Below are 22,415 nucleotides of genomic sequence, written 5' to 3'. Positions count from 1 at the left end.
CTGGACACCTCGACAGCGCCAACTGAGTGTAAGCCAGACAGCTTCACATTATAGCAACTGTTAGAACCTAATTCTAGTGGTAACAAACCTACGGATGCCAGAACGAGGGCAGTGTCTTGGTTCAGGCACCAGGCCTCCGAGATCTTACGCCGAGGGTTCGTCGACGATCTTGGCCGGACAGACAAGACTAACAGAAATTCTCAGTCAATGCGGTTCGATGGTTACAATTGAGCAATTCTCATCTGAGTATTGTAGCAGATGATGGAAGCTACATTATTGACGTGCGACGTTTGAAGCCTTACCCCACCTCTCTTTGCGCGCATGCCAGTATACACTTGCGTAGGATCAATATCCTTGCAAATCTGATAAGACATGCATGAACCTGCAGCGCAATACTCGAGTATGACGAACGGCAGAGTACTTTTCAGAATGATGCCTTGAGATTTATCCTGGAATAGTTTTCAGCTTCCCAATTGCATCTAAATCAGTATCAGTAGACAAGGTACCCACATTTACAAGTACAAGTAGTCTAGGTTTGGTGTTCTATTACCAGTCTATGGTATATAGTATAAAGTTTCTGGAATTGAGGGTCACTACAGAAGCACATTCGTTGGGAAGAAGTGATCGAGAATAGGGAGGCATCGAGACAATTTCAAGTGGCAATCTTGCTCGGCTGTCGAGGTACCATCGACGTTTGGTTCCCTTTTCAAGGTAATACACTTAGTACACTTACCTATTGTTTTTGGGTGCTGATATCCTGTCAGGTACTGTTTAAATTTTGCAGTATTCGCTATATGGTATCTAAAATTGCAACAAAAGCTGGCACCGAAACCAATAAAATGGTATTGTTTGGAAACAATACATTATGTATTACTGAAGCTAGAAATGCTCCGTAACCTCTGCTTTGAATTGGATGGAAACCGATGTTGTCCGTCAACATCCCCGCCCGTAAAGTTCGGGCCAAAATTCGCATTCTGGCGCGTTGAACTCCTTCGAGTCATTGAACTCCATAGTCGGCGGCATGCTTGCTGAGATGTAACAATGTAGACGATGACATTCCAGAAACCCTGTAGTGGGAAGACAAATGACGAGACATAATTGAGAGCAAAGTTTACTTCGTCCGGATTTACCATAGCATACACTCGGTTCACGCTAGATGGAACCCAAGTGATGAGCAGGGCTAGAAAAAAAAGAAATGCAACTCGTGCATATAGCCAAGCATCGGGGTTTGTCTCGGATTCCGCTATATCCCGTGTTATGCCACGCACACGCATCGGTGCCGGCATTGGACGTCCTGGTTGATCTTGGGGGTCAACCTGAACGTTGACAGAGTAGGGTGTGAACTGCTCAATCCTCTCAGATGTATTTTGGGCTTCGTCATCTTCTTTAACAATAAAGCGTTCTTGATGTGTGATCTCGATTTCTGTCGTTACTATCTGAGTAAAAGGGTTTTCGTTGAGAGGATTGAGGAACCCGTCCAGATGCCGGCGCTTGTTCCAAATCACTTTCCCTGCCATTGCATAAACCGCAAAGGCCAAGATAATAGCAATCCTTTAATGTGTTAATTGGGGTTCGGAAACCTAGAGTTTGAGATCATCTTACCACACTATTGCGTACAAGAAGACTATTCTCATCCAATCCCAGCTTGGTGTAATCCTACCCAACGTATTAGCATATTGCAATATAGAGCCAAAAAGCGTAGGAGCTGTCTCGGGAGTTTGTATAGAGGCTCTTTAGCTCCCATAGAGGTAAGTGGCCTTTTCGTATGAGAATAAACTCACCAACACCATATGATAGCCGGTCCGTAGACATGGCCTCGACTTGGGCTCGAGATGAAAACAAACGTGATCGCTGGGATGAATGAGAGTGCAAAGCACGCGAGTAGGTAGTAAAAATCCAGAGAGCGCAATTGATCAGTGCTGTATCCTCTAAAGAATACTAAATACACGTTGATAGCCATGCAAAAGGCCCAGTAGGCGTCAACTCCTAGAAACACTTCAGGCAAGTGGGAGTCAGCTTAATCTTCTAGGTTAAAAAGTTGCGGTCCTTAAACTAGCGTGCTTCTTCTTGCGCATAGGACCTATAACCTAGGAACCTCCTAAGTGTATGAAATACTGCCTATTTTCGATGCGCAATAGGAAATGAAGGGTGCTCTCTGATTACTTACTCTGTACTAAAAATCCTTGAAGTTGGCACAACGGTGCGGTCTTGTGGCCTACAACAGCCAAGGGTCCTGCATCTGATATCAAACTTGCAACGGTGGAACCAATATTTCCCCAAGTTGCAAAGAAGATGAGGCGGTTAATCGGTTTATCGAAGTGGGAGGAGAACGTGTAGGTGATGAGGACGAAGAAAATTCCAGCCATAGAGAGGCAAGAGTTGACTCTTTCGGTAATGACTAGAGCGTTGAGCTCGCTGGCACTGAGAGGGATAGTGCCAGGCATGATGGCTGTGTAACGTTCTGCTCAACCGCTCTGTCGACCTCTTTGCTGTAGTCACTCCAAATATCGAATTTTCACGCTGACGAAGGTTAAGTTCTTTTGTTGACCTTGGACATGCTTGTTCTTCATTCAATTACGGAGAAGCCGCCGGCAGCTTGTTGTTTGTGGTAAGGGTTCTAGTTGCCTAGCAGCGTGAAGTAGTAAGTGTTGTGGAGCACGAAGGATATATAGGAGTGACGGATGCATGCCAGCAAACGGCAATGATTTCGCGTAGAATTATTTCATGTCGAAATTTTAGAGACGAAGGATCAAGTAGCATAACTACCAACGTTCAACACGTAAAAAAACTACGATCACAGTGGGTAGCTATAGAACTGCGAACTAGGATTTGAGCTAGAAAGATCTCTTGCGAATCATTCTAGAACGACGCTATGGACGAAACCCCCATACGGTCATATACCCTGGAATCTTTTATGCAGAAAGTCTTTAAAGAGATGTGGACGACTTTTTCAGAAGGAAGATCCGCGTATATTGACGTCGATTATTTACAAGGGACGAATCCATCGTGCCCTCATGCGGTTGCAGGATTTGTTATCATCATAGTCTCATAAGCGTCCACGCGGCGCAAATGAATGTGCTACAATTGCCCCTCTTGATTCAGCGTATCACGATATCAGCGAAAAAATTCAAGCATTTGTAGTTTCAGGTATCAACCTACTCTCCATTTCTTCCATTTCTTGCACGGATTCTGGGGGTCCTAATCTGTATCTAATTCACATTACTTTTTGAAAGTGCCTCTGTACAATAAGTTCAATTCTGAGAATTGTTTTCCCCATATATATTAGCGCAGCTTGACTCTTGACTGGTCACAAACCATTGCTATTATTATCCTCAATGGCTTCAGACTCCAAATGCTAAAACCTATCACAACTCGGGATTTCGTACTCCGCAGCGACCTGCCTATATAAAGTAAGTGGCTACGAGATGCAGCCCTCTCGTATATCTAAACCCTTACTGATATAGTAGAAGTATATGGGGAACCGCTAGTAAAGGTGGGGTGGGTAGTGACCGAAGCCGCCAATCAGAGCCTAGTTTGAGCCGCAATATGCAACATTAGACCAACTTCAAGTCTACAGTAGTAGTGGCTAATCAAGCTTGCCAAGCTTTACCTGGGCAGTGGGGTATACCCCAGATCTATGCATTGTCATACTGTATATTCCGTATTTATTACGCGTATTATTATGACTAGTGTCGGGAAGGGCGTTTTTTTCGCGAGATGGATGAAGCATTCGCTCAAGTATTCTTCAGAATGCAGTACAAAAATTCCATCCTTCAGGATTTAGAAGGAGCAAACCCCCACGGTAGGCAAAAATTTCCGAACCACCCCAACCTTCTTTCCCCCAAACTTCTTTCCAAAGATTCAAACAACTTGCTTCCCGGATCATGGACCAACTCTTCACTTCACCGATGGTGGTTCAGAGTCAGACTTTAAAATAGAAGCGGCACGATATTGACTACTTTTCGTTGCCTGGCTATCTAATCTGGTTGGGTGTGATCGGCCGGGATGCTCGTGGGACTGCAGATCTACCGAAGAAAGTAGCGGCACGGCATGCACTAGATGCGGTTCAAAGCACGCAGGCCCAATAGGCTGGGAAGCCGACGGGAAAGAGGGTGTAAATCCCTGCCTTCACTCTATTTTCATAAACTGGTTCTATCCTGGACCACGACTGTCTGAAAATTCGGACTTTACAAAGAAGCGATCACGATAGGTGGGGTTTTCTCGAAGGATATCAATATATCGAATGCTGATATGTATTTTCGTTTACAAAAGATTACGAACTTTAGCGAAGTCTTTCGGCTTTTTTAGTTTAAATAGAAGCACATAAAGAGGACTTTATATCGAGGCTTTTGCATTTTGAACTAAAAGATGCGTGTATCATTATCGATAACCTGCGAACGTTAATGGCCCATCCATTTATGCTTACTCCACGTGGAAGTGCGAAATGTATGGCGTACTAAGCTCTCAGCAAGATCCTGTAGGAAAATTATAATCTTAGTGGCTGGCTCGAGGAATATCATGCGGCTCATATTCTATGCCGTCCCGTCTTTTGGGCATACGTGTACTCCCCAGCTGACATGCAATTGTAACTTTGGATGCCCCGCTAATTTGATCCTCCAGTATTGCTCTCGAGTGCAAAGATACGAGTAAAGTGAAGCTGTTTGAAGATGCGAGGCCCTGTTATAGGTTGAAAGTCTCTGAGGGCAACGGCTTCCTTTCTGGGCCAATAGAACGTGCCGTAAACAAAGGGTCACACTAAAATTTTAACGTGACAAGCCGTCCCGGACAATAAAACATGACGATGATAAGTTGTATATCCCCGAGCAAGCCGGCCTCCCCACGCTCGCCTAATATCTCGCTTATCAAAAGGGGTCGAGCTGAGACAGATCAGCAACACACTTGAAAACCATCAATTAGCATTTGTCTCCAGCGTATGAAATCAACTTGTATCCTATGCATCAAGCAACAACCACCACCAGAAATCGATGGACGTTTATTGTTTGTGTAAATAGCCTAAAAGAAATCCAAAGAATGAGGAATTAATACTGGTTTTGAACAGAACATATGCGGTTAACAACGTGACATGGGTGTTGGTCCATTGCAGCCGTCATAATCAATCGTTTTTTCACTACCTTCATACAACAGGTCACCAAATTAACGTCATTCGTCTTTACTTCCAAGCACCGACTTACCGAATTTCCCCAGCACTGTCCCATGTTCTTCATGCGAAAAGAATAAATCACGCCTCATCCATGCTGCGATGGGCCGATGACCACCGAATCCGGGTTTGTTTGCGATTTTCCTTACTTGCAGCAGAGTTTCAATAGCGGGGGTGAAACCAAGTGGCACTTTACTTCCTATGCGCCTCGAAAGTCGGCATGAGGCTGACACTTCTCGGAAGGGTCAATTGGACTGCATCGTGTTACTGGACTTCTTGGTAATATTGAATCTCACAATATACAACCATGTTGTCCTCGCAATCGGATCTTTCTACCACATGCAAATCGTCCCGCCGGGGAAATGGTTCTTTTTGAGATGCCAGGAGTGTTTTACTTCTTAATTGCTTCACAAGCCGACTTGGCCTGAACTATCGTGGGATGGTGTTCCAACGCTCTATATCTACTACTTCGAACAACACCAATTGAGACTTGCTCCGTCTTGAGTTAAGATCCACTATAGGGCTGTCCGCGGTTCTTCCACCGGCAATCGTTTTATAGTCTTTGTTGAGGCTTCTCATCAAAGAAAGCAAGAGCAGCAACACAAAGAGCATGAATACCCGTTGACATCGTAGGTTGTATGACCGGTGCAAACCTCGCCGTATGATTCGCGGGAATATCATCAATATTCCCCTCCTTCAGCCTCTGATCCCACAATCCCTGCTCTATTCCCCCCCAATGCCAAAACGCGCAAGGACGACCCTGCGATGTTGCGAGGACGGAAAAATCCTCCGCGATAGTAGTGGTTGGTATATTTGCATCAAAGTCATTTTCGAAATAATCACTAAAGCTTTTCACTAGCGTTTTCATCATCGACTCGTCGTTCACTGTGTTTGGCAGGTGCCGAGTCATCTTGAATACGGGTGCGACGGTCGAACCACTTGCTTCGCATTCAGCCTTGACGATTCGCCGGATTGAGGCTAGAAGTTTCTCGCGCGTTTCCGGTCGTACGCTGCGTATGTCGATGCCAATTTCTGCCGAGTCTGCTATGATGTTCTCTGTCTGGCCGGCTTGCAAGCTCCCAACTGTCAACACAGAAACATCGCTTGGATTGATCTCTCTACTGATGACAGTCTGGAGGCGTACTACAACGTGAGCGGCCAAGACAGCAGGGTCAATCGTTCGATGTGGCTGTACAGGTCAGGTCCTGAATGCAATAAAAACTGCGTGATCAACCTACCTGCGACCCATGACCACCGATCCCAAATAGTGTAATTTTCATACTATCAGCCCCCGCCATAATCGTCCCCATCTTTGATCCCACACTCCCCGCTCGCATTGCCATCACATGCTGACCGAGTACAAAGTCGGGCACGGGGATCTTGTGCTTACCATACAAGCCATCATCTACCATCGCCTTCGCTCCGGTGCCACGCTCCTCTGCAGGCTGGAACAGCACAATTAACGTACCGCTCCACGTTTTCTTAAGCTTGAGAAGCGTTTCCGCGGCAGCGAGGAGACATGTCATATGCATGTCATGGCCGCATGCATGCATCACAGGCCGCATGACGCCCTCGACGTCGAGCATGGTGACTTTACTGGAGTAGGGAAGGCCAGTTGCCTCCAAGACTGGGAGGGCGTCCATGTCGGCACGCAGGAGGATGGTTTTTCCTGGGCCATTTTCCAGCACGCCAACGATGCCATGGCCGCCAATGTTGGTGGTGATATTGAAAGCCTGGAGACCCGATAGTTGGGATGCAATCGTTTCGGCAGTTCTAGCCTCAAGATTCGAGAGCTCGGGGTGCTCATGAAAGTGCTTGTATAGCGCCTCGTATTTTTCAGTATTTATAGGTGCGGCGAGAAGCCGGTCAGTCAGAGAGCTGGTGACTCGAGATTTTGAATCCATAATTGAAGTTCGTAATAGCGTGTTTGACTAACGAAAAGATTTATCAGAACAAGGCAATTCTGTAGCTTTCTAGAGGCTGAGATCTTTCCTTACGACTTAAAGGTCCTAGGAAACTTGCATAAGATAGATACCTGGATGGCAGTAGGATACAACTCTGGAAATGCTATTCCCTACGAAAATCTCCCCCTTGATACCTAATATATCCTTAAATTAGTGGATTAGTGGATCAGCGCTAGTGACAAAGCAACGGTAATATAAATGACAATCGTATAAATAATTAATTCTTAGACCACGCCCCTGACTTTTTGGGGTGAGACACGTTGTTCTGCCATGATCATGACTTGTCTAATTTAAGTTGGAGACCTCGGAATCAGGGAATGTGGATGTTGGAGGTCAACGCGAAGGATGTTCGCGAGATCACGTGGCACATATCCCTTCTAAACACTCTATACCTACAAATACTACCTACGTGGGTATACCATGGCATGTCTCTGCTTCAATACTAAATTGCTCCTTTCCAAAAGACGATTTTCAAGTGTGGTGGATAGTATGTTAGTTGAACTAACAAAAAGGACCTGAGAAATAAAACTTGATTTGGTAGTGATTCCCAATTTTTGGATTCCTGTCTCCTTTTCCAATACTCTACAATGGATACCTTCCTTTCTTTTCCGTGCCAATGGTTTAACAAAACTCCTTTCATCTAATGCGTTCATCCGTCTAATCCATAGTCCCCTATAACCCCTCCTTCGCCAGCATATCTGCAATGTCGAGGTAAAACGCTATAGCATTGAACCTACACTATTAGCATGTCCCTACTCAATACCAAAGACAACTACTTACTTTCTCTCCGTCCCTGCCAACCTTGAAGCAACCCATTTCAACCTGTTTGTCCAATTAATCAAATCCAAATGACTAACCCCTACCAACGTCCCTTTATACGTCCCCCATTTCGCACTCTCCACACTAACCAATCCATCATTAGCCCCCTCAAATCTCTCCACAACCGCGTGCGTCTGCTTAAACGCACTCCAAAACCCCGGCTCAAACTTAGCCCCATAGCTAAAATACCTAACGGCCTCATCATCCGGCGTTTTCGGATTAAACTCCTCTAACATATACTTCCGGCTTAATTGACTAAACGCGCCTGTACTAACCCCAAAGTCATTAAAGAACTTATACAGCCTTGGCAAGTACGTCGGTCCTATCCCCTCGAGCATGAAATCCGCAAACGCGCTGCCACGATGCGGACTCGCTACCGTAGTCAGAGACAACACCTCGACGTTCTCGGGCTGCAAACGCGAAATCATGTAGCGAGCGTCGAGACCGCCCATGCTGTGCGCGATGATGTTGACGCTCTTGCCGTCGGCTTTGCTGGCTATGTCTTGGGAGAGTTTGAGGGCGCGTTCTTCGATGCTGGCGGATGCAGGCACCGAGGCTGTTATTACTTGGATGCCGTTCGAACGCATGGCTTCCGTGATGCCGCGCCAGTAGTGCACGCCGGGGAGGAGGGTACCAGCGAGGCGCAGTTCGTCGAATCCGAGGAGGCCATGGGCGAGGACAATGGGGTGTTTGGGCGTTGCTGGTGGGTTGGGTTAGTCAATTGGTCTTGGGAGGAGGGATTAGGGAGGGGCAGTACCATAGGTTTCTCTAATGGTGGCAAAATCATCCTCGATAGCCCTCCCTAGGTTATTGATGCGCGGGTCACTATTCGTATCTTTCTTGTCTTGTTCGTTGTGTTCTCTCTTTCTACCGCGGCTGTAGGAAAAAGACTTCATTTGGGATCTGGAGCGCAATATGGCACCCCGAGGGAAAAGTAGGACATGTTGAGGAATCCATCTCGTGCGCACTACACGAGGTAGCAGTATTGTCATTGCTGGCGCCTAGACATTGAGTTTTGGTGGGTTGATGAGGAGATGCCATGGTAGAAGAAGTTGCGTTGGAGAGTTAGTGTTGACTGAAGATTTGCGATGGAGGCAATGACGTCGACAAAAGTGATCCTTGTTTACATGTGACTGGAGAATACTAAATGTAAATCAGAGTGAAGCTTGTCATGTAGAAACAATGAATCTGAAGATGTCCCTACGAATCAACAGAAACTAATATCGTTGCACGAGGCTATTTGCAATGGTTGACCAAGTTCGCTATTCTTCACCACTCCTATCACGCTTACCCAAGGGATATCTCGTATAATTGCAAGCTAATCTATACACAGAGCTCTCTCGTGCCCTTTCCCTGACCAAGCCTCCAGCAATTGAAAGCCAAATAGTGTAGCAAATACTAGCCATTGCCTCTCGAGTCAAGCCGCAGGAGCATCCCCTCAACGATCCTCTCCATCAGGAAGTCCCATCTTATTTCGGAACCTCAATACGATCTGGAACCACAGGCTTGACATCAATCACCGCCTTCAGTAGATCTTTCACAACCTGATCCTGGCCCTTCTTGCCCGCCTCCTGGATCTCCTTTATCTTGACCTCGGCGTCCTTGCTTGCATCCTCTTCTGCTTTCTTGTTGCCGCTGGTGTGCTATAATCATACCATCAGCGACTGCATTTGAACCGCCACAACCAGATCCAATAGTCAGAGCGCTTGCGTGGGGAGGAGAAGATGATAGCCGTACCTCAGACTCAAACTTCTTGAACTCCACATCCTTCTGCTTCTTATACTCATCAATCTCCTTCTTCGCCTCGTCCCTCGCCTCCTTTACACGCTTAGTGCGGTCTGCTATCATCAGCTCCCATCTAATCAACCAGTATATCTCTCAGTATGGCCTTACATTCTCTAGCTGTACATGATAGACGTTAGCAACCTGTTCAATCGAGACTCTAGCTCCAGAACACCAACCTCTCTGGACAATCTTCTGGGCCTCCCTCTCTGCCTGCAACCCCGGAATTAGTACCGTCCCCTCCCATATCAAGCCGTAGCTGTATTCGTAGAACTTACATCCAGCAACGTCTGAATGCCCGCTGAATTCTGTGCAGACTATCCCACCAACACCGCGTTAGCACACGCCCTCTCATTCAATCATTCCCACAACCTCTCCCCGCACAAACAAACATACCATATTTGCGATCCCAATTGAAAAATTCAGCTTGCTTCAGCAATTCCTCTGTTCACGTCGCTGGGAGATTCGAAGCTTGCGTCGTCCGTTATGGTCTTCGAGGGTGAAGGAGCTCCACGGCACGCTAGCTCTTGAGCTCTAGATTCAAACCCCTGTCAGCGAAGGCGGTACGGAGATTCTGCCACTTGACTTGCACTTGCCATCAACACCACACCACACCACAAAACATTACATAGGTACTCCTCCCATGAGGAATTGAATCTACTACTACTGTTACAGAGACAACTGTTTAAGTTTAAGAAGAAAAGAAGGAGTAAAGCAAACATGTCACGCGCAGCAAAAGCAACACTAGCCGGAACGTCCCTCTTCGCAATGGGTACCGTCTTTTTCGTACATTATGCTCAGAGCAATGAGAAAGCTGTACATATCACCCCCTTCCACCCCCACCTCCTCACTTCTTACTTCCCACCCACCTCCTTCTCCTCGCTTTCTTCTAAAACTCCTCTCAAGCTAACCGCACATCCATTTTCGCATAGGCAATGCACGCAGGCGTCGTCCGAGACATGGAACAACAACGTATCAAGAAAGAACGACAGCTAGATTTCGACATGCAGAAGCAGTTGGAGGCGGAGTTTAAGAAGGTGCAGAGTGTGAGTGATGGGGGGACTGTTGGGGATGCTTGACGGATGGGCGATGTACTGTACATCTATCGAATCGAACGAAACCAACCAAGTCTCTTGTGGAGTTTATACAAGTGCAAGAAAATGGAAAGGATGGGAAGGGAAGGCTGTATCATCACATGTACTTGGTTGTACAAGAACAGGGAAAGGGCATTCATTGCATTGCACGGCGCAAGAGATCATAAATGGAGCGTGTAGGAAGGGCAAGTCACAGATCAAATCTCTGTATTATTACGTTCGGCTTTTATCTCGCTGGGTTTCCTCCAGCCTACCCGCCAAGAGAGAGAAAATCTAAGATATGGTACAAACAGATATCATGCCTCTTCATATCGTATCGTGCACACCTAGGGTTCTGGTAAACGAAAAAAATGAATCATATGCGAAACCCCTATGCAAATGCACCCAATTTCTTCGCTGCATTCTTAAATTCCTTTTCCCCAAACGCCCTATTATGGAAATAGTATGCCCCCCCTCCTATGCTCATTTTTCTTTTTCGTTCTTACATTCTTACTCCCTTTTCAGCGGATCGATATCCCAGATCTCTCGGTGAACATCCTGGCCGCAATGTTCATGGAAGCCAACTCTTGGAAGAGCAGTTTCGCGGCATATGGAATGTGGATTTGCGAGACTCTGGTCTTGTTCTTGCAAGGTCGACACTCGAAACTTTGCGTCGAGAGTTTCCTAAGTCATGTTAGTACAGTCTTCTTCATATTGACCGCGAAAAGAACTTACGCGATTGGAGTCATCAGCCCACAGATTTCACAGACGTGAACTCTGAAGGCATCCGATACCTCGAACAATCTCTCCTTCAAGAAAGACGCAGCTCCGTGCGAGATCATACAATCACGCTCCATCTCTCCGAAACGTAGACCACCGTCTCTTGCACGACCTTCCACAGGCTGTCTGGTCAAAATCTGCACTGGTCCTCTGGCACGAGCATGGATCTTGTCATCGACCATGTGTCGCAGGCGCTGGTAATAGGTCGGTCCAAGGAAGACTTGGGCCATCATTTTGCGACCAGTATGCCCGTGATACATGATCTCGAACCCACGAGACTGGTACCCATGGTCGCGAAGGAGCTTCGAGACTGAGTCGACAGTGACTTCGGTGAAAGGTGTGGCGTCACCTTCAAGACCTCGAAGAGTGGAGACCTTGCTCAACTGACACTCGATCAAATGGGCAATGGTCATACGAGACGGAATAGCGTGAGGATTGATGATGATATCAGGTACGATACCCTGTCTGGTGAAGGGCATGTCCTCTTGTCTGTAGGTAATACCAATGGTACCTTTTTGACCGTGACGAGAAGCGAACTTATCACCGATTTGGGGAATCTTGGTTGTGCGCATGCGCACTTTGACGAATCGAAGACCTTCAGAATTGGTTGTGATGAGAACTTGGTCAACAATGCCATTCTCAGTACTTCGAAGAGGAGTGGAGGCATCACGCTTCGTATGGGCCTTGGTACGTTGTCCAAGTTCTTCAGCATCCGGTGCCATAGGAGCAGTCTTTCCAATAATGATGTCCTCTCCAGAAACACGAACACCAGGTGCAATGATTCCATCCTCGTCAAGTTTATCGTAAGTTCCATGCTTCAACTTCAGAGTATCGGCTCTGTATGGCTTCTCAAACTGCTCAACAACATTCATGCCGATACGCTTTTCTTGATCGGTGTAGGCACGGTAGAATAGACTTCGGAACAGCCCTCGATCGATACTGCTCTGGTTCATGATAACGGAATCTTCTTGGTTGTATCCCGAATAACAAGCAATAGCAACGATGGCATTCTGGCCAGCAGGGAGTTCTCTAAATTTAAGGAACTCCATAGAGCGAGTTGTAGCAAGAGGCTTCTGGGGGTAGTAAAGGATGTTTGACATAGTATCCATGCGCTGGTCAAAGTTGGTGAGGAACACTCCCATAGCTTGTTTGCCCATAGCAGACTGGTAGGTATTACGAGGAGACTATATCCATTAGCGAAGAAACATATAAAACTTTTCTTGAGCTTACCTGATTATGATCTGGGAAGGGAATAATGCTTGCGCAAATTCCCAAAATCATACTGGGATGAATCTCGCAATGAGTCCAAATATGAGCAGTAGGGTTCATTGGTGCTTTCACACGTTTGTTCAGATCCCCGCTGTCATCGGGCCTGATTTGGTACCCAGCTTGTAATTGCCGAGAAATATCCAAATCTTCGGGGGTCATCACAATCATCACAGTCTCCTCTTCCTCAGCATCCACATACTCGACAACACCGTCATTGATTAAGCCCTGGAAGCCGTAATAACCTGCATTGGCTCTCTGATCCGCGTCCATATTCGCAGGCATTGTCTGATCGTCTTCGAGCCTTCGGACATGCTCCTTATTCAAAACCAGATTGCCCTTGTTCGCGCTGTCCACATCGTTGTCGATGACGAACAGTGGTCTGCAAACTCGGCCTGCATCAGTGAAGATTTTGAATTCTCGGTCTCGAATATCTCGAATCAAGGAAACTTCGTGAGAGATCAAATGCGATCGTCTCAAATGCTGCACCGTTTTCACAAGATGTGCAGGATCCGAATGCACACCAACCCAGACACCGTTTACAAAGACCTTTGTGGCGTTTGGAGACCGTAAGGGCTCATACTCCTCCAAAACTTCCATGTTTCTTTGAATCATAAACTCAATAATTGGGTCGCTAGGCGTACCAACGGTGACATAGCACATTAGAGCTAAGTTCTTGACAAGTCCACAAGCTTGTCCTTCGGGTGTTTCGGCAGGACACACCAGACCCCAATGAGTATTGTGCAGTTGTCGTGGTTTAGCAATCTTTCCATCACGGCCAATAGGCGTGTTCGTGCGGCGCAAATGCGAAAGTGTGGACGAAAATGTATATCTGTTGAGCACCTGAGAAACACCAGCGGTCGAGCTTGCTGCTTTCTTTTGATCACCCCAGTTTCCGGTAGCCAGAGAGTATTTGAGACCGTTCGAGAGAGTCGTGGACTTCACACCAAGTGTGAGGTTGAATTCCTTGTTTTCCGAGACACACTTCACGAGGTATTTGTAAACATCTGTTGTCAATCTACGGAACAAAGTTCGAAAGAGTTTGGCCAGCAGTGGTCCTGCAAGATCCAAGCGCTTCTTCCCGAAATGATCTCGATCATCAGTCTCTCGTCGCCCAAGGGCGCATTGCAACATCTTGTGAACCATGTAGCCAAGGAAGAATGCTTTTCGAGTCTCGCTTCCCTCTTTCTGAGAGATGTGAGGAAGCAATTCCTTTTGCATGATATCACGAGCATGCTTCACACGCTTGTCTCGAGTCAGGGTGGTACCAGTCCCACGCTTCCCAATGAAATCCAAAGCGACCTCTCGATCTTGAATGACAAATGCTTCCTCGATACACGGCTTCAGCATTTCCAGCATTTGAGTGTCGTTGCGATCGTAGCATATGTGGTTCAGGATATCCTCATCGGAAACAACACCGAGAGCGCGAAAAACAACAGCAATCGGAATATCAGTCTTGATATATGGTAGTGTGGATTTAATGGTTTGTCCAAAGCCTCCTCTTTGCCCGTCACCCTTGGCGAAAAGCTTGATAGTCATTGAAGAGATGAGGCGAGATCCTTTCTCAAGGGCACTCCGAATCTCAGCAATAAAAGGAGTTGGACTCGGGGGTGCTTTCTTGAAGACCTGGACGATATTGGCAGCACTTCGCTCTTGCGCAATCAAGACTTTCTCGCTGCCGTTTATGATGAAGTAGCCACCCTGATCATATGGACATTCATTCCAAGCATAGAGATCATCTTCGTCGAGGTCCCTCAAGATACAGTACTTTGACTTCAGCATAATTGGCAGCTTCCCGATATAGACTCGGTCAGGCGGCTTCTCGGACTTCTCGCCTTCCTCGGAGTCGCCGTCCTCGTTTTCCCAGACAAGTCTTGTTGGATGTTCGCCCGTCCTTGCCATCTCAGCCTCCTGCTCTTCGTCGAGCTCGTTAAGGGGAACAGAGCGTTCAACAGCTACAGAGACCTTCTTAGTCATTTCGATATATAGAGGGCTCGCGTAGGTCAGGTTCCGCAGTCTTGCTTCTTGAGGCAGCATGACCTGTGTCGATCCATCACCTTCAGTCATCGCTGGACGCGACAGCAAAATGGTCCCAAACTTAATCTCATATCGTCGAAGGGCAATGTCGTTGTCATCAGTGGCCTGAGGGTTATTTTGGTCGAGAGTGAGCTGCGAACCCTCCTCTACAAGCTCCTGCATGGTCGTAGAAACGAATTCGTCAAAGGAATCCAGCTGCTGTGAGACCAGACCTTTCGCCTCAAAGAACGACGAAATGACCGTCCAGCAGTCCTCGGCCGTGATACCCGCATCCTCCTCTCCGTAATCATCATACTCGTAGCCTTCTTCATATTCCGCCATCTTGTCGAGTTATAGAGGTGAGGGGTCTGTCGATGATGGAGAGAGGTGAGGGAAAATGCTGGATGCTCGTGGCGCGAAGCTTGAGAGGTTGGTTGCCTTCTTGTGCTTTTGCGGCGCACGTCGCCCAGAAGCTGAGAGGCTTCAAGAAAGCGAGAACAAGGTCATCAAGGTCGACGAGAGTCGCGGGAGATATTTGAAGGCAGCAGTCGCTATATGTCGAGGTAGTTGATATTGATGCCGAAGCAGAGCTGGGTAAAGGGATATTTGGTTTCCGCGATTCTTTTAGACCCGCGCGCAACGGTGCAGAAGGAACTAATACCAATATGGCTAGCGCGACTCTGCACTTGTAAGCAGTCGAGGCAGTCAATGGAAGTGGTGATTCAAAGTGAAGTTCCTATTTAAATGTTTTCCATTGATAATTCTTTTAGGAAAGAATGCAGGAAGAATTCTACCAATGTGTATCCTCAAATGATATGCAGCGCCATGCCATACCATACCATATCATTTGAAGACCGCGGGTTGGCTTCCCCTTGGGAAAGCGCGAGTGAACACTTTGTTGGCCACTCAGCCAGGACAGCTATCGTCTTCGTTTCTCGTATGAGGTTGACGTCCTTTCATTCGCAAGACAATTCGAATTATGCGCTCCCCCTACAATTACGCCGTCGATTGGCGTTGTACTTATTGGTTGGCCGTCACTAATAAAGTACCGCTTTGGACACTTCTCACATCGCTTTTGGTTTATACATATATCATATCTATTTTAACGCTTTATCTACTCGTACATTTCAAGTTTCTTTACATCAAAGCGATGCCTTCAATTCTTTCACGTTCTTCTCATTGACCAGCACATATCGGTATCTTGCGTCTCCCTCTTCCATGTCGATAATGGCTTGGTTAGCATCCGACATGGGCCTCTCTTGAATGTATGGGTGGATCTTCTTGTCCGCAGCAAACTGCAACATCTCAGAGATATCCGCAGGAGAGCCAATGAGTGATCCTTCTAGTTTGCATCCCTTATTAATCAGCGCAAGTATGTTTATCGGCGGAAGCACATCCTCTGGTGCGCCGACCTGTTTAAACTTGTCAGTTTCAATCAACACCATCTGTCTCTAAGGTAGACTGACCTGAATGAATTGCCCATGTGCCCTTAAGAGCTTGAAATAGTCAGCAATGGGCATGTTGGGGCTTGAAACGGTGGAGATGATCAAGTCGAGAGTACGAGAGTTCTTCTTGGCCCAGCCTTCGCTTTGGGTGGCGATGTATCCCGTTGCGCCCATCTTCATGGCGTCGGCCTTCTTCGCATCAGTGCGAGAGATGACCACAACTTCATCACAGCCCAACGCCTTGGCCCAAAGCACACCGAAGTGACCCAGACCTCCGAGACCGATAATGCCAACCCTCTTACCTGGGCCAGCGCCATTTTTCTTGAGGGGTCCCCACACTGTGACACCACCGCAGAACATAGGAGCAGCTTCAGCATTGGTGAGACCATCTGGTATCTTGACAGCGAAGTGCGCTGGCACACGGCAATAGTCTGCGTACCCACCGTATGATTTCGATCCATCTTCGTATTTGCTGTTATAGGTTCCAACCAGTCCTTTGACGCAGTAGTGCTCCTCGTTGTCGAGGCACTGTTCGCAGTCTAAACAGGACCCCGATTGAGCGCCAACACCGATGCGGTCGCCAAGCTTGATATGCTTCACGTTCTTTCCAACCTTAACGGCGGTTCCTGCGATTTCGTGTCCAACGCAGCAAGGATAAAGCGTTTTACCCTAATCTAGTTGTCAGCTGTTGTCTTTGAGCACATAGTAAGGATTATTACCCATCCTGATCTCAGCGAATGTATATCACTTCCACAGATCCCGCAATGGGTGATCTTAATATCAACATCATCCTCCGTCCAGGTCTTTGGCTCATATTCCTGCCAGACCATCTTCCCTTTGACGGAGTCCTTGTCCAGACCCATCCATCCTTGGAATTTGTATGACGCACTCATTTTTGCTTTTTGTATATCGTCTGCGGGGTTCAAAGATTCTTTCAGATGATTTGTGAGAGCTTGTATGCGGCCAGATGCTACTGGATTAAGTTCTTTTATAGATTTCGACATGATAGCTATCTTTCAAATTTTTCTACCTCCACTTTTTGCTATCTCCTACGCAATCCCCGGCGCCATTTACTTGGAGTGCCTTCGCCCGTCGAATCTGCTGTTAGACAGTTCACTCTAAAAGCTCCATGCGTAGTTAGCCCACATAGAAGCTTTGACGTATATCTAAAGTCCGATATCTGCGGTGGATAGTCCTCTTTTTTCTCGGCAATCTCGCAAATCAACTTACCAACCAAATGGTTTCGCCGAAAGTGGATTGAGCTGCTAGCTAGTTGGAAGTTAAGCTCGGGTGATGATGTCGTTGGACAAGTGGCGAGACCAAACAAAGTATGAAATGCCTCTGATTTGGTAAATTTGAATGTCGTACCGTACTCAACAAGATTTGGCAATAGGATCGACCTTGTATTAATACCAGCGTCGGCAATGATGTATGCGTGTTTTGGCAGCCCCACCATGATTTATTACCGGAGCCGAGGTACGATTTATCTATTGGTTGCATACTACTAGTGTATTCTCAAAGAGAACATTTATGTTGAGATCAATCACACCCCGCTGATAAGCAATTTTATAAAGTCTACTTATCTTCAGATCAAGAAACGAGTACGCAGTCAAGTGAGCTGCTCTCCCTGTACCTTGCATTAGCTTGCATTTGAGGACCCGAGGCCAAGTTGCTGGTATTCAAAACGTGAAGCTCTGCATGTGGTTTTGTGTATCCAACAAGGAAAATATGAAGAGACCAGCTTGCTGTGTTCTTCATTACTATGTTCTTCTCATTTTTGTTATATATTTCATGTCTACATGCTTCATGCAATGATTAGGTGGCACTACTATTCCCTTTGAGGATGGCGGGAGGCTCGATACACAACCATGATAGCACCTCAGTAGTCGAGGCTCATGACAAAGAACAGAACAAAGAAGTTTCTTCGATATGTGAACAATGGATTGTTATGGCTGTCCACTTAGATCAATGAAAGGGGTAGAAAAACAGTAGCTGTTATTTTTCTACACTATGTCACTAACTTGCTTTGTGGTCGAGAAGAACAACCTGGAGATATAATTGCAAATTTTCTATCATAGTTCGACCCTTTCTTCAAGTATCCATAGGTTAGAAAGAATCTGGGGAAACAATTTGGAATGTAATTCGAACAGTAGCTATTGATCTTCTATATAACATGCAATTGTGGTCGCTTCAAGCAGATTTAAATCATCACAACACATACCACAACCACAACCACAAACACAAACACATCATTCAGACGAAAACTTCCCATCAAAACCAAAAGCTAACACACCAAAAACATGTTTAAAATGTACGGGATCAAGTATAACTGGTGTGGTCACAGCAATACACCTATTGTGACTAAGCGATGCTCAGTTCCAGACTGCAAGCAGACGGAATGGTTGCCATTGGACGGAGCAGTGTTCGGCGGCCCTGCAGGTTTGCTTCCAGGGAAAGCTGGCTTCTGCGACAAGTGCTTGCTGGACCCAGAGCTTTCAACCATGGCTCGAAGAGTCGATGGAGAAACAACTCTTGGATACTCTTGTGACCAAGCAGAGTGCAAATGGGCTACTACAATGTGGATAATCTTTGAGCTGAGATGTCCAAGCCCCGGCGGTGAGCCTGCAGAGTTCTTCAAAGCAAGTGGACGTAGAGCGATGCTCAGTGTGTACACCAAATTGTCTAAGCATTCCTTCTGGAGCTTGCAAAACCCGGATCAGCCTCGACCAACAATGTACCAGCGACATTTCCTAATGTTCATGCGAAGCGCGCTCGATTCCTTCAGCATCATGGATCTGCAATTGGTGTCAACAAAACCAGGTCTCTTCCAGCAGGTCAAGATTGAGTCTCTCAAAGACCAGCCTAAGGCATGCGGCATGTGCAAGAAGTCTTACGGACACATCCACGAATTCCCATACAGAATTTCCTGCGGGCACGTCTTTGGCGGAACATGCATTCGAAATTGGGCAAACAAGCACCATGGTTGCCCGTTGTGCAATGCCGCCATCGAACACACCGACAGGTTGCCCTCTGATGACGAACCCCGCGGTTGGTTGGATACTCTTATGGACTCTTTGGATGGGTTGGGTAGACGCTCGCGCTGATAAACCGTTGAACCTTGGGCTTGAACAACAACGAGCCTGCAAGTTGGGGTATGAATTCTAACTTCTGCTAGCCGGAAGCAAAAGTCTTTCTACACAACATTGAGGTAAGCGATTTCCTATCTTGAAAACAAAAGAAACAAAAGAAAAACCTCCCAGGTTTCTTAATACACTATCCTTAATATAAAGATGTTTACACTATACCCGTTTTTGCAATAATTGACCTAATGACCCACTGCAACGAGATGAATACAATCTAACAATAATTCCAGGCAGACCCGACGTTCCATGAAAAGCAAGAAACCCTTAGGATCCTCCAATCACTCGATCAAACGCCGTCATCACAGCACTGTTTCCCCCGCAACAATAACCAGTTCAGTAGTCTTAACCCACAACTTCTGCCTATCCTTATCCAGACTGTCCGTTGAGCTAGCTAGTCTTGAGTGTCTTACTTAAGCAGGGTGAAGAAGTCGTGCATGGGTTTGCAACGCATTTGAATTGCTCAAATTACCCGGGTGAATATAGATATATCTACATTTCCCGTTCCGTTCGGTACAGTTCTGCTGCAAGTTCTATCGTTATCCCTACCGAAAATACACTTCGGTTCTGCTTTGGTTTGGTTTAATTTAGTTTTCACAAGCTCAGCGTACAGTACGTCTCTTCGTCACAAATGCAAAATACTCAAATCCCCCCGGCGTATCCGGATCAACCAACGTCTCTACCTCTCTCTACCTCCGAGATTTTTACCGTAAGGTTTGGTGTATCTTTTTAGTGAATGGCACGAAGCACATGACCTTCCGCAATCTGTAGGGGTTGGGTCTAGATCACTGCTTGGTTGAATAGCTAAAAGTGATAAGGTAGCATGGGTTTATGGTTAGAAAATCCCATTAGGCCTTGCGGTGGTGATGTGTAGCTAAACATGCATCACCCACTCGTCACCCGGGTCGAAACCTTGATGATAGGTGGTGCAAAAAGAAAGGGCACATATTGTTAACAGGGCTAATTTGAAGAGTTCCCGTGAAAGTGTCTAGTAGTTTCTTCATTTCCCAACATGAGAAAGGACTACCTAGGTATCTACTGACATCAAAATTTCGAACTCACGATTTCGCAAACCAAGACCAAAGAAAGAAGTCCCGCAATTAAGTTGCCAAAGAAAATAGGTAGTCATCTCATCATTTACCACTCGACCACCAAATTCCCCAATCCTCGAGACACACAGCTCAACATCGCACCCCCTTCCTTATCCTCCTCGCTCAAAGCACTCCCCCTATGCTCCACCTTCCCCTCACACACCTTAACCTGACAAGTTCCACAATTCCCCGTCTCACAACTACTATCCACATCCCAACCCTCCCTCCTCAACACCCCCAACAACGTCTCCCCCTCCCCAACCTCAAGTCTTCCCTTCTTCCCCTTGCCCTCCACCACCGGCATTTTCACCTCAACCGAAAACGGATCTCCTCCAGCATTCGGTTGAAAGGCCTCATAATGAATCTCATCCGCACCGATCCCCAACTCCTGCGCCGCACGAACAACATCATCAATCAGCCGCTGCGGCCCACAAACATACACGAAAGAGTTCCACAACCTGTCCCGCAAGATCTTATTCACGTCAAGCCGGTCCCCTTTCGTCTTATCATACACCACAGCTTTACTCCCCATTTTCTCAAGCTGGGCTTTGAACGGCGTTTCATCTGCAGAACGCACAGCGTAGTGCAGCGTATAGTTGAAGTTGATGCGGTCGTATATATCGGCGTGCCCCAGAAACGCAGTAATGCCAATCCCAGCCGCGATGAAGATGTGATTTGATGACTGGCCCTTGATCGGTACACCTTCGGTAATCTTACCCGCTTGTACTGTATGCCCGGTATTGAGCTCCTCGTGAAGGTATCTCGAGCCCCCTCGACTCAGCTCCTCGTGGGCAATGCCGAGTTGGAAGCGGTGGGAACCGCCTGAGACGACGGAGTACGCGCGGATAAGTCCATTGGGCAATTTCAAGCGCACGAAACACCCGGGATCCAGTTCCTCGCCTTCGCCGTCTTTACCTACGGCTTGAAAAACAAACGATGTAATGCGTGGCGTCTGTCTCGTCTTCTCCTGCAGCACGAAATTCGTCCATATTTCTGGTTCCTTCTTCTTCTCTCCTTCCTTGGCCTCAGCAAGTAGACGAGTAAAGGCATTCTTACACTCTGTACCGAATTCTTCGATTTGTGAGAGTTCGACAAGCATAGGCAAATCCCTCTTATTGCGATGTAGATACTCCTGCACCCTCTCAATCGTCCATTCCGGATGTTTGCGCTCCACAAGCACGATCTCGTCGCCGGCAGAGATATAGCCTTCGCGCAGGACGCGGTAGTACCAGCCCGTGCGGGATTTCTTCCAAGTCTGAGGAGCGAAGTTCTTAAGATTGAAGCGGTGGTTGAGCTTGAAGCATGGCTGGCGGGGTAGGCTAACCTGCAGCAGCGCGCCCTTCTCGCCTCCAATGCTAATTGTATCCCCGATACAGACATTCCTCTCGTTCATGCACAAGCTGACGAGATTCTCGCCAAACGCTCCAATCTCAAAATTATTGCTTTGCGGGTACTCTGCTGACCAGACAGGGTAATGACCCGGGAAATACTGATGCACGGCTTTGTCGAAACCCCCATGGAAGGTAAGGTCATGCTCATCGCTCTCCAGACCCGTAAAACTGCAGAATACGGGGGTGTCGCGAGGCTGTTTGTATATTCCGGTCGTGAGCCTTAGGCTGCCCATGGGTTTCATTTTCGAGGTGCGGAGGGTGAGGAGGGTGGTGGATGTGAAGGGCGCGTCCAGATACGGATTTGAAGGGGCAACCGGGATGGGCGCCATGGTTGATGAAGTGGAAAGGGGTTGTGCGGATGAGGGCAAAGGAAGATGGTGGCTGCTAAGGTGATACGAGTTAACGTTCGGAGGGGAAAGGGGGGAGGCGTTCTGGCAAGTAGATAAAAGGGGCTGGGATTTGGCGCGTAACTTTGTGTGGGTGAATGAAT

At 47.1% G+C, this 22,415-nt stretch overlaps 8 protein-coding genes across 8 annotated transcripts; 1 reads left to right on the top strand and 7 right to left on the bottom strand.

Annotated features, from left to right (window-relative positions):
* Positions 1-863: 863 nt before the first annotated feature.
* LHYA1_G000882 (uncharacterized protein) lies at positions 864-2,444 on the bottom strand (the record flags this gene model as incomplete). Its single annotated transcript, XM_031145871.1, has 3 exons — positions 864-1,551; positions 1,845-1,986; positions 2,168-2,444. 3 exons carry the CDS (start codon positions 2,442-2,444, stop codon positions 864-866), a joined length of 1,107 nt encoding a protein of 368 aa, XP_031008480.1.
* Positions 2,445-5,711: 3,267 nt separating this feature from the next.
* On the bottom strand, positions 5,712-7,089 carry hipO_1 (Hippurate hydrolase; the record flags this gene model as incomplete). The annotated part of the gene is made up of 2 exons (XM_031145870.1): positions 5,712-6,347; positions 6,397-7,089. Coding segments are annotated over 2 exons (1,329 nt in total), but the record flags the coding sequence as incomplete, so codon positions are not given.
* A 705-nt stretch (positions 7,090-7,794) lies between these two features.
* TGL2 (Lipase) lies at positions 7,795-8,837 on the bottom strand (the record flags this gene model as incomplete). Its single annotated transcript, XM_031145869.1, has 3 exons — positions 7,795-7,855; positions 7,903-8,641; positions 8,699-8,837. The coding sequence occupies 3 exons, from the start codon at positions 8,835-8,837 to the stop codon at positions 7,795-7,797; spliced, it is 939 nt and encodes a 312-aa protein (XP_031008478.1).
* Positions 8,838-9,410: 573 nt separating this feature from the next.
* vma-10 (V-type proton ATPase subunit G) lies at positions 9,411-10,122 on the bottom strand (the record flags this gene model as incomplete). Its single annotated transcript, XM_031145868.1, has 5 exons — positions 9,411-9,584; positions 9,679-9,792; positions 9,835-9,936; positions 10,002-10,040; positions 10,120-10,122. The coding sequence occupies 5 exons, from the start codon at positions 10,120-10,122 to the stop codon at positions 9,411-9,413; spliced, it is 432 nt and encodes a 143-aa protein (XP_031008528.1).
* Positions 10,123-10,443: 321 nt separating this feature from the next.
* pet117 (Protein pet117, mitochondrial) lies at positions 10,444-10,802 on the top strand (the record flags this gene model as incomplete). The annotated part of the gene is made up of 2 exons (XM_031145867.1): positions 10,444-10,539; positions 10,656-10,802. The coding sequence occupies 2 exons, from the start codon at positions 10,444-10,446 to the stop codon at positions 10,800-10,802; spliced, it is 243 nt and encodes an 80-aa protein (XP_031008529.1).
* A 515-nt stretch (positions 10,803-11,317) lies between these two features.
* rpb2 (DNA-directed RNA polymerase II subunit) lies at positions 11,318-15,200 on the bottom strand (the record flags this gene model as incomplete). The annotated part of the gene is made up of 3 exons (XM_031145866.1): positions 11,318-11,480; positions 11,532-12,760; positions 12,807-15,200. The coding sequence occupies 3 exons, from the start codon at positions 15,198-15,200 to the stop codon at positions 11,318-11,320; spliced, it is 3,786 nt and encodes a 1,261-aa protein (XP_031008532.1).
* Positions 15,201-16,000: 800 nt separating this feature from the next.
* On the bottom strand, positions 16,001-17,307 carry ADH6_2 (NADP-dependent alcohol dehydrogenase; the record flags this gene model as incomplete). Its single annotated transcript, XM_031145865.1, has 3 exons — positions 16,001-16,270; positions 16,325-16,972; positions 17,023-17,307. The coding sequence occupies 3 exons, from the start codon at positions 17,305-17,307 to the stop codon at positions 16,001-16,003; spliced, it is 1,203 nt and encodes a 400-aa protein (XP_031008498.1).
* Positions 17,308-20,580: 3,273 nt separating this feature from the next.
* ndmD (Oxidoreductase) lies at positions 20,581-22,254 on the bottom strand (the record flags this gene model as incomplete). The annotated part of the gene is made up of 1 exon (XM_031145864.1): positions 20,581-22,254. The coding sequence occupies one exon, from the start codon at positions 22,252-22,254 to the stop codon at positions 20,581-20,583; it is 1,674 nt and encodes a 557-aa protein (XP_031008530.1).
* Between the last annotated feature and the right edge of the window lie 161 nt (positions 22,255-22,415).

The sequence above is a fragment of the Lachnellula hyalina genome, assembly GCF_007821495.1.
Source record: "Lachnellula hyalina strain CBS 185.66 chromosome Unknown contig00015, whole genome shotgun sequence".
Taxonomy (NCBI): Eukaryota; Fungi; Ascomycota; class Leotiomycetes; order Helotiales; family Lachnaceae; genus Lachnellula; species Lachnellula hyalina.
The sequence above is the reverse complement of the archived record's forward strand: the minus strand, read 5'-3'. Positions and strand labels throughout refer to the sequence as shown.